Source organism: Oncorhynchus clarkii, chromosome 6, assembly GCF_045791955.1.
Source record: "Oncorhynchus clarkii lewisi isolate Uvic-CL-2024 chromosome 6, UVic_Ocla_1.0, whole genome shotgun sequence".
Classification (NCBI taxonomy): Eukaryota; Metazoa; Chordata; class Actinopteri; order Salmoniformes; family Salmonidae; genus Oncorhynchus; species Oncorhynchus clarkii.
Window position 1 is genome coordinate 19,211,616 of NC_092152.1, and position 12,180 is coordinate 19,223,795.

General features: G+C 40.6%; 1 protein-coding gene across 1 annotated transcript in view; it reads right to left on the reverse strand.

Moving 5' to 3' along the window:
• LOC139410717 (nuclear receptor ROR-beta-like) overlaps window positions 1-11,680 on the reverse strand; it is a 32,861-nt gene extending 21,181 nt beyond the window's left edge. The window contains exon 1 of the mRNA XM_071156151.1: window positions 11,397-11,680. Coding sequence (XP_071012252.1) covers window positions 11,397-11,403 — 7 coding nt within the window. The 5' untranslated portion in view covers window positions 11,404-11,680. The remainder of the gene's footprint in view (window positions 1-11,396) is intronic.
• Between the last annotated feature and the right edge of the window lie 500 nt (window positions 11,681-12,180).

The window sequence follows — 12,180 nt, forward strand, 5'->3', positions numbered from 1 at the left end:
CTTGGTCCTAATTGTAGATGATGTGTGTGTGCTTGTGTACATGTGTTTGTGTGTGCGTGCATGCATGTGTAAGAAGGGAAGGGTATAGGGGACTAATAGCTTACAACTTAATTTAGAAACATGCATATTCCAGCTCATCTTGGAGGACACTAGCTAATCACATGGATCCAAAGGTACCAAACTACAACAATTGCCTTGGAGAGAGAGACTGTGTGTGTGTGTGTGTGTGTGTGTGTGTGTGTGTGTGTGTGTGTGTGTGTGTGTGTGTGTGTGTGTGTGTGTGTGTGGACCCTAATAGCTCGCCTTAGGCCACAATTTAACTGTCTAACCAGGTTTTCCCCAAAGTGGCCCCAGGGGCATCTTTCTCAAAGACAATCAAAGAGCTCTCTTCACATACAATACGAGTATTTCATCAAACTTTAATATGAAGACACTGTTTAAAACAAAAAGGCTATTATGATTCTAGAAAATATATGAACACTATACATGGAATACTGAGGATAGATCAGACCTGGGTTCAAATACTATTTGAAATCTTTCAAATGCTTTGGGCTTTTGCTTTAGCCCATCTGGAGCACTAGATTGGCGGGGTGTACAATGTCATGACATTATTTGTTCCATTGCAACAAGCAATCTCAATCAAGCACAGAAATAATATTTGAACCCAGCAGCTCTGGTACTGTGTTTCAAGATGTGTAAGTGCAGCAAACAAGAGAGAAATAGAACTGATAAAGCCCTGGAGACTCTCCTCAGTGAGATTAGGCACTGACGCTAATACAGGCTAATCTTTTCCACTCACAAAACATGCCACACTGATGCTAACCGCTACCTGAAGCTCATCCTTATAGTCAACACAGTAAGTGCTACAGGTATGCCACCACAAACAACCTTCTATGGGATACGATGGTGGGCAATGCCTTTTTAAAGCATCTAATTGTGTTGTGGAATATGCTAAATGCATAATTAGTCTTCAGGAAATAGCTTTAGGTAATTACAAATCTGTTACAAATCTGTTACTTCCATGGTAGCTATGGTCACCTCCTGTAGCAAGCATATAAATGCACTATATAATGACAGAAATGACACCTATTTTCCTCCTAGTACATAGTAAAGTGTGGAATGTAACAGGAAAACTCAACACTCATTTGGGGTAAGCAGCTGTGGGTGCAGTAATGGAGCTCTGGTGGTGGAGGTTAGAATAGTGCCAGAAAGTACCACAAAGGGTTCTGCCTGCCTACACACCGTCCAAGAAATATGCACAAGGTTACAAGTTTAGTAGCTGTCATTGTTCTATTGGTAACGCACATGCGCACACACGCACACAAACACACCCATCTGGTGAATTGTACACATACAGAAACCCAAATCAACCCGCTCACAAGATTATAATTTCACCATTGCATAACTCTTTCTCTCTGTCCCCCATCTCTCTCTCTCTGCATCTTTCTCCCTCTGCCCCCTCTCTTTCTCCTTTACCCGTTACTTGTTCTCTGTGATTCACATCATGATGACCGCCACCCACAATCTCTAAAGCGTACACTTGGGATATAGCCAGGTGCTACTGAACAAAAGTAAGCTGATGAGGTCAAAGTTCAATCCCATATTGCACCACATCACACTACACCGCACTACCAGAGTGCGTCTGCTACCATCACTACCAGCCAGTGTATTAGACTACATGAAGAATCCTGCCCGGATACGCTGCATCTATTAAGAGATACTGCCAGTGTGTTTAACTAGGACTTTCTAAAGAGAGAAAGCTTGTTTATTTAACTCAGAGTCAGGCAGCACTGAGGTGCTAGGGATCTCTTATCCCTCACAGCTGAGATAAAGTAGAAGAAATGTACTGTGCTGCAATGTAATGCTAGTCACACACACACACACATCACACTGACTGAACATATTCCATTGCTCTCAGCGGGGTATTGCCTAGACTCCCCTCAAAAGCTGACGAAATAAAATCAACACGGAGCAGTCCCTAAGCAAACACACTTGGATTCCACTGGGAACCACACTGTACAGACACATTCTACAGGCTACAGTATCTAAAATACACTGATAAATCAAACATGCACACACACACACCACCTCTCCTCATTTGAGTTGAAAGCAGGAGTGAAAGAAGAGCAGACAGGTGGAGTGAGGAGAGACAGTGATACAGGGTTAGAGAGATGATAGAGGAACACATTTAGAGATAGATAGAGACTATACATAGTCATATGTGGATGTGTGTGTGTTGTGGTGCAACGCCTCAGTGTGGAGGATTAGCTCTCCTGGCCCGGGCTTTGAGTAATCTTTCCCCCAGTTACATAACACTGGGCCATTAGTCAGCAACACACACACAATGAAAACATTTGCCTCTCTTTTATTCTGGTCATTCTTCAGGTACATTGACAAACATTTCACCACCACCAATAAAGGTTTGTAGGGATGCTTCTTCACCACAATGAATGATACTCAATGAAAGTAAGTTTGATGTTCCTAACTAAGACAATAATACACTGAACAAAAATATAAACGCAACATGCAACAATTTCAAAGAGTTACAGTTCATATGACAAAATCAGTCAATTGAAATAAATAAATTAGGCCCTAATCTATGGATTTCACATGATATGCATCTGTTGGTCACAGAGAACTTTTAAAAAATGGGCCTCAGGATCTCGTCTTGGTATTTCTTTGCATTCAAATTTCCAGCGATAAAATGCAACTGTGTTCGTTGTCCGTAGTTTATGCCTGCCCATACCATAACCCCACTGCCACCATGGGGCACTCTTTTCACAGCAAACCGCTCGCCCACACGATGCTATACACGTGGTCTGCGGTTGTGAGGCCAGTTGGATGTTCTGTTAACGACGTTGGAGGCGGCTTATGGTAGAGAAATCAACATACAATTCTGGCAACGGCTCTGGTTTACATTCCTGCAGTCAGCATGCCAATTGCACGCTCCCTCAAAACTTGAGACATCTGTGGCATTGTGTTGTGTGACAAAACTGCACATTTTAGAGTGGCCTTTTATTGTCACCAGCACAATGTGCATCTGTGTAATGATCGTGCTGTTGTATCAGCTTCTTGACATGCCACACCAGGCAGATGGATGGATTATCTTGGCAAAGGAGAAATGCTCACTAACAAGGATGTTAACAAATGTGTGCACAACATTTTGAGAGAAATTTGCTTTTTGTGCGTCTGGAACATTTCTGGGATATTTTTTTTAGCTCATGAAACATGGGGCCAACACTTTACATGTTGCCTTTATATTGTTGTTCAGTGTATAAAGAATGCTGATCATGCTTTGGGAACTGTTGATGAAATGATGAGATGGATCATGTAATGTGATATAAATTATGTGTAGATTGTCAATGATTAAACTATGCATTACAGTATAGATTATGAAAATGATTAGACTATGCGTTACAGTATAGATTATATAAATGATTAGACTATGTATTACAGTATAGATTATGTAAATTATTAAACTGCGCATTACAGTATAGATTATGTAAATGATTAGACTATGCGTTACATTATAGAATATGTAAATTATTAGACTATTTATTATAGTATAGATGATATAAATGATTCAACTATGCACAACAGTATATATTCTTTAAATGATTACATGATGCATTACAGTATAGATTATGTAATGATTAAACTATTCATTACAGCATAGATTATGTAAATGATTAAACTGCACTACAACATAGATTATGTTGGGGATTGCTTCCGTAGAGCTTCAGGAGGCATCGATCCCCTGATCACGCTAGGATTGACTGATCAATGCAGATGCAGGATGTCTCATTCTATTGGCATTGGGGCCTCATGCATGACATTCTGGCTATGCACTGTGTGTGTGTGTGTGTGTGTGTGTGTGTGTGTGTGTGTGTGTGTGTATGTGTGTGTGTGTGAAACAGAGAGTGAAAAAAGCGATAGGTAAAGCGATGTGAAAGGGAGTAGAGAGGGGGGAGGAGAGGGAGGAGAGAGACTGTGGGCTTGTTTGAGTGGAAAGGCTGAAGCAACCAACTGCAGACAAAAGTCGAGGAGTGAAGTCGGAGGAGGTGCATCTGCTACAGCTGAAAGTCAGACACTGATGTGGTTTTCCAACAGCAAGGCTTAGTGCAACATGGCAGTGTTTGTTTGACCTGACCAAAATCCATTTTGGATGAAACGTTGTCAATAAACCAGTGAATTGGGAGCTTTAACCCTGTGCGCAGGCTTACTTGTTCTTTACTAACATGGCAGTGTTGCCATTGTTAATGAAGTTTTTCTTTGTAACATGTCTCCAACCCCCATATCACACACTCAAACTGTAAATATATGTGTGTACATTGTATTATCAATTTGGGAGAGAAAGCCTCAAATATCACATACATTTCTATGGGTGTAAAGTACTTAAGTACAAATACTTTAAAGTACTACTTAAGTAGTTTTTGAAGGTCTCTAGCCTTAACTTTACTATTTATATTTTATACTTTTACTTCACTACATTCCTAAAGGAAATAATGTACTTTTTACTTCATACATTTTCCCTGACACCCAAAAGTACTCTTTACATTTTGACAGGAAAATTGTCAAATTCACACACTTATCAAGAGAACATCCCTGGTCATCCCTACTGCCTCTGATCTAGCGGACTCACTAAACACAAATGCTTGTTTGTAAATTATGTCTGAGTGTTGGAGTGTGCCCCTGGCTATCCGTCAATTTAAAAAAAAGATATATAAAATTGTGCCATCTGGTTTGCTTAATATAAGGAATTTGAAATGATTTATACTTTTACTCTTGATACTTATGTACATTTTAGCAATTCCATTTACTTTTGATACTTAAATATACTTTTACTCAAGTAGTATTTTCCTGGGTGACTTTCACTTTTATTTGAGTCATTTTCTATTAAGGTATCTTTACTTTTACTCAAGTATGACAATTGAGTACTTTTTCCACCACTGTTAATTTGTACATATCCAATGTATACATATGAAACGCGACAAAGTTGCTTGCTGTTTAGTCACGTCTTTGGTCCCGTTCATGTGGGTCAAACAAAGACACTGTAATGATTGGATGACAAATAGTGCCTCCCACAATGCATGCGATGACTACAAGTTGCAGCTGGTGAAGAGCAACTGCAGAAAATTGAAGTTGACCGCAGTCGAAAAGTCATGACCTTTGATCACATGGTTGTTGTTCATGCAGTCAACATGTAAATATACGTCTAACAATGTTTATCCCCATAATGCAACACACTTTGAAATGCTGGTCACCGACTAGAAAAAAGTGATCCGCTCAAATGCGCCAACAGAGAGAGAAGAAGACAGTGAAAGGGAGGACTAGGGTTGCAAAGCTACTTGTAATATACCAAATTAGTGGAATCTATGGCATCTTTGGTCATTTATACCTTAATAACTTGTATGTCTGTGTCCATATTGTCCATGAGTGTTTAATGGATAGACCATATGGTTGTTAATGGGATCGGGGTGTGAACTAAGGTGTTGATGGAAAGGCTTTGTTAACTAGTCCTATAGGCAGAAATTAGCAGTTTGGGAATATAGCTATAGGATTACTAGTAGGGATGCACTGATATGACATTTTTGGCCGATACCGATATCTGATATTTTCCTTGCCAAAAAAACAATACCGATAACCGATATTGAAAAATGTTGCGGCCTTTTAAGCATTCTAGTACAGTTAAATAGTTAACACATACACACACATGGACGCAGCGGTCTAAGGCACTGCATCTCAGTGCAAGAGGCGTCACTACAGTCCCTGGTTCGAATCCAGGCTGTATCACATCCGGCCGTGATTGGGAGTCCCATAGGGTGGCACACAATTGGCCCAGCGTTGTCCGGGTATGGCTGGGGTAGGCCGTCATTGTAAATAAAAATGTGTTCTTAACTGATTTGCCTAGTTAAATAAAGGTTACACACACACACACACTGACCAAAAAGTTATTTTGTTGGCATTTAGGCATGTAAAACATAATCAAGACCCATTTCTTTCACTTACTTGCTGTGCTGTTTCGTTGTTCATTTGTTCAGTCGTTTCATTCTCAACCAGGATTTTATCATACACGTCAAGCAGTGACGTTTCAGCTCTGTCTGTCCGTGGTCTCTCTTCCTCGGTGCGAACTGTCACTGTGTCCGTTTCCATCTTGTCCAGCTGTGTATGTAACATTTCACGTACACCCTGTTTCTGGTCTGCATCAAAGTAACGGTCCTTGTACCTAGCATTGAGCATGGCGGCGACACAGTACAGAGGCTCAGAGAGAATGCCACCGAATCACTTGTTCACAGCCTTGAGTACTTTTGTAAGTTTTAACCCCATGGTCTGTCGACAGTTTGTTGAGCAGGCATTTCAATACCATGACAGAGGGTATCACGTCTGCTGCAGACACAGTTGATTAGCTTATTTCTCCAGTCAGTTGTTCAAATGGCGTTAGGAGTGTGTTCATGTTTCTAAGTTTCAAACATGTTCTCAAATGCCATTGAAATGGCAGCAGCGGTATGAGAACCAGCACATTCTTGAACATGCAATACGACTTTCCTCAGTAGGAAATCCTCGTCAACCCACTGTGCTGTTAGACTCAGCATGCTCATGGGGCTGACATCGCTGGTCCAAATGTCAGTCATGAAGCTAATAGCAGTGACACCCATAGCAAATAGCCCATAGATGTACATTTCAACAATACTGTGTAACTCCATTAGGGCAACATCTGAAAAATAGTGTGTACTGGGGCTCGACCAGTTGGCGAAAGCCAACATCATCCACGACAGAGGACGGTTGATTGTCAAGGGCAATACATTTTATTATCTTAGCTTTAAATGATTTTGCCTTTGAGCTGTCTCGCTGAAATGTTCTTACTCTTTCAAATGACTGCTCGCCTTGAACTTGCTTAGTTGTTGGAAGTGTTTGCTTAGTATTTTTCTGCTTTTGTTCTGTGTAGCTCTGTATTTTTCGTGGCATCATTACGTCATCTACCTACGTTATATAGGTATGCACGTCATCTACCTACGTTATATAGGTACGCACGTCATCTACCTACGTTATATAGGTATGCACGTCATCTACCTACGTTATATAGGTATGCACGTCATCTACCTACGTTATATAGGTATGCACGTCATCTACCTACGTTATATAGGTATGCACGTCATCTACCTACGTTATATAGGTATGCACTTCAGCTTTGACATCGGTTTTGCACCACAGCGTTAAACTAGACATCGGGCCGATGCCGATTTTGGCATTTTTAGCTAATATCGTCCGATTTCGATATGCTCACCGATATATCATGCATCCCTAATTACTAGACTGAGATTTCTGTGCATAGGATGACCAGATTAAATGAATGTAATGACGTTCACTTCAATACCTTCAGAGAGTATTTTCCCCAACACAAAACAGAAATAGGGTGCACACTGGAGGACAACAATGTTTATCTTTGCTCTCGAAGTGATACCTACAGAATCACCACTCTAGTTATACTGCACGGCTTTGTGTTATGTTGACAATAAACATTATAGAAGAAGAGGCGTCATACCTTTAGATTTATTATCTCTGATCCCCCCCTCCTCTTTGTTCTTTCTTTTTTTCTCTCTTTCTCTCTTTCTTTCTTTCTTTCTTTCTTTCTTTCTTTCTTTCTTTCTTTCTTTCTTTCTTTCTTTCTTTCTTTCTTTCTCTCTCTCTCGCAATCTTCCTCTCTCACATTTCCACCACACCTCAGGTGAAGTGAAATGAAAGGCGAGGGTTAATTAAGGTTGTTATAACAGAAAAAACCTTGACGTTAAGTTTAGGCATTCATTCTGACTGGTTGTCAGGGTTAAGGTTCGGGATAAGGTTAAAACAGGAAATAAATAAAACAAGTGTCTATCTAGCACTGAGTTAAATAAAGGTTAAATATATATATATATAAGCCTGGGATTGAACCCGCAATCCTCAGAGCCGAAAGCGCACAGTTTAACACAATGCCCTCGTAAGCTGCGAGCCTACTAGATGGTAATACATGCTCACGTTGCCCCTAGTGGACGGTATTGAAGGCATCTCCTGACGTCCTGGAGACCTGGACAAATGTCGAATACTGAAGTCTATCTGGTGTGATCTCGCTGCAAATAGCCCACCTCTGACCCATGATCCATCCTCTCTCTGCTCTGGACTAAACTCAGTGACCTATACCGTCTATGGGAGGGTTAGCCTGGGTAATACTGGCTTCAGCAGCATAATCTCATCAGCAATACAAAGCACAAGACTCAGTCTATCTCACTGAACACACACACACACACACACACACACACACACAGGAATAAATCGTATGAGGTAAACAAAATTGGATTGCATTGCAGTAGATTGTCATTGCCATTGCCTGTGTGTGTATGTGTGTGTGTTTATTTGTTGGTATGCATTCGTGCATGTAGCCTACACACATATATACACATATATACACATATATTATTAATTTAAGTGTGTTTGGCCATGTTTATTAGGCCTATGTATGTATTCCCATATCTGTGAGAATGTATGTTTGTGATCATGTGCACTTGCATGTGATGTGTGCATGCATGGAGGCGTCATTGTGTTTATTATAATGAAGGTATGTTTTGGGGGGTTCACTGTGTTTGTGTGTGTGGAGGTGGGAGTGTACAGTAAAGTGCAGGTGCAATGCAAAGGTGCACGTGGTTCCTGAAGCCCCCTGACCAAACATAGGCCTAATCAAACCGAAAAAACCTAATCCATCTGCACCAATATGATTCTAGAATGTGAATTGATTTGAGGTATGAAACCTTAGAAAAAGATGCAGAAAATAAACCAAACATTATTTAATTTGAAAGGACAATGTTGGTTAATTAAAGAAGTAGGCTGTTTGATTATTAGAATAATTGAAAAATAAAGTTGAGTGATTAGAGAACTTGTATAAACCAATTATTAGTGATAGCCTGGTCAACAAGATCAAAACGGGCTTGAAGTTATTTAATTGGCAGTAAAAAAGAAATCAGGAGAAGGTTCACTTGGGAAACTAAATGCTTGGACCCCAAACATTAAAATCTAAGAATGAGTTAATGGAATCAAATCAGGGAAATAAAAATAACAGCTATTAACAAGAGCACATACAAAAACATTTTACTTGAGCACGTTCTTATTTAAAAAAAAATGTTTTAGGGCAGTTCAGGTTGGGCTTTAGGCCAGATGTGTCAAACTCATTCCACAGAGGAGTGTCTGCGGGTTTTCGCTCCACCCTTGTACTTGATTGATGCATTAAGGTCACTAATTAGTACGGAACTCCCCTCACCTGGTTGTCTCGGTGTTAATTGAAAGAAGAAGAAAAAACGAACACGCTTGGTTCATGTGGAATGAGTTTGACACCCCTGTTATATGCTAATTGTTTCAGAGGGTTTCCAACATGCTTGACATTGAATAACGTATATTTAGCCTAACAGTAGGACTATAAGAGCCGCGACAATGAGAATTATTTGATAACCAACTTCTCTTTTTCACCAAACAACGTTTTCTTTCTCCCTTGTTTGGTTGTGATTATTAGTCTAGCATATGCTACATCATCGTCCGTCAGTCAGTCGGGACAGGAATTTTGGCAATTGCTAAATGATAATTAAACAAGACATATTGTGGGGCCCTCTATTTTTTTATAACCTCGTGGATGGGAGTGCATTTCTCTGTGAGCAGCATATACTCCACAGGCCGCAAAGGTTGGGAGAGGGGCCGCCCGGCGCATACTGATTTAATCATATCCGACAAAACCCTTTGGTCGTGCAGAGAGAGAGAGGAAGACTGGGAGGGAGAGAGAGCCTCTTTTACCCACCACGGCTATAAAGTAAAAGGTTAATGCAAGAAAGCGTTTGACTTTCAATGCTAAATAGCATTAGCTAGCAAGGGACACCATAATAGTCACGAAAAAAAATACTGTTAATATCACAAAAGTGTTGTGGCCTAAATGAATTATGTTGAATAGGCTAAATATTGACTAAAATATCTAGAACTTCAACAATTGGCAAAAATTAACAGGGGAATAATGTAATAATAATAATAACAATTTGAATGCTATTATTACAACAGCAATTTCGGTATGCACCATCCCCATGTTTTCTCTTTAATGATGACAAACTCAAATTAAGATACCCGTTGATAATCGATTATTAACGGTAAATTTCCTATAATTCAGAAGTCTACAGTTTAGTTAAACCTCACTTCATTATTAACATAATTATGTTTTGTTTATTATTTGCGATTATAGGTATACAACGTAGAATTAGTATGTTGCCTGAACAACAGAGGTAATAGCCTACCTCCCAGTGAGCCTATCACCTGTCTTTCATTTAAAAAACAGAGTATGGGCTACTTTTATGTAATGATAATAATTCCTGTAGGCTTAGTTTCTTCATGGGTTATATTTTTAGTGATTGTATTTATTTTACAATTAATAAGTTATAGCCTATAGGCTATAGTGATCAGCTTAATAACACTACCTATGTAATTTGCTCACAATTAGTAATCAGGGATACGTTCATTTGTTCAATTATTGGGCAGAACTGCATTGCCACTGTTTTGCCATTCTGGCATAATTTGTAGGAGATGTAAAATAGGCCTACTATTCAGCATTAAAAGCCTTTGATCTAAAGCACATGATTGGGACCGGGAGAGCTGTGGAGTGAACTTCCGTCTGGAAGACTGGGGTCAGTTCTTTATCGCTCACTCTCTCTGGTGTGTGTATGCGCGAGCGCGTGTGTGTGTGTATGTGTTGGACCTGGGGGGCACTGCATTTCGATGCTTTCGGCGCGGTGCGGCGCTTGACTGACGGAAATGGGTTAGTAGAGCGCATAACACGTTGGAACACAGAACCTCCGCGCTTGGCCCTAGCACCATGGAGGTCTGGTACACACAGCCTATACCTGCTGCTCTCTGAGAAAATAGTTGTTTCTTTAAATCATCACTGGCAATAGTTAATGGCAATGGAAAAAGAGGTATTCACGTGCGCCCATTTGTTTGTAGTGAGTAGAAGTTCCTCCAAACTAGTGGAGTGTGAAGTTAACTCAAACACTGTAACTCACTTAATGCAAGGTGTTTGATGGACCACACACACACACACACACACGCACACACACACACACACACACGAATATCCGAATAGGCTACAACAATGACAATAAATGGCCATGTTATCCTCACACTTGGGCTAATAGTTTGACTGAGGCTGTATGAGCAAGTTAGGCTGAAACAACTTCCCGAGTAAGTTTACACAGCCCACACACAACATAACTACAGTCCCGAATGGATTTGTGGAATACCAGTGTGATGTGAGTGAGTGGATATAGCGGCCGGGCGCCACACGCGCTCCATGGCCAGCTATTTAAATGAGCTGTCAAAAGCAGTTGGATTCTCCTTACCTCGCATAGTGGTTGTGGTGCGATTCGCTTCCGAATGCAGCAGTCATGAAGAAACAAACATAAAGACTTAAAAAAGCAATATCCTCGGGGGAAAAAAACAATGTTAATATTCGGCGTCGTCCACGTTCATTCAATGAGTGTTTTTTATGTGCAAAAGCATTCCAGTCCAGAACGGGCTCGAGCTTGGTGACGCACTGGGCAGAGCGCGGGCGGTGGAGTCTGGAGCAGTAGTCGGACGGTTTGAGTCGTGTGCGCAGCGAGCATGCGAGTTTTCACATGACATCTGCGTCTGCACATCAACCCGAGGTTTTCACTGTTTCCCCCCGGCGGAGGGGAGAGCGCTAGAGGCTTACAGGAGCAGGGATTGGACTAGCACTTTCTGCTCCTCCCACTCTCGAACGTCCCCAATGAGTGTGAGTGTAGTAGCCCATGTTAGACAGTATCCGTCTGCGTGTGAGGGCACTGTCAACTGTGAGGATAAGATACATCATCCTCCCAAATAAATTGTGTTTACAAACAGTTAGTTAGCCTACAATAACACATAACCTAACTATCTAACTATCTGAATTGTAGTCAAAAGATGGAGCGTTTGGGTTAAGTCTGTCTACATGAATACGTTTCTAAGTTCACAGACAGTTTGCAGTCAAAGCAATAGGTTACATAAATGCTTTTTCAATTTATAGGCCTATACATATCTTACAATCAGGTATAATAGCCTAGGCTACACCAGTTAGATGAGCAAATCTTTAAATCTTTCAGAATTGGGATTTGATAAATGGTTGTA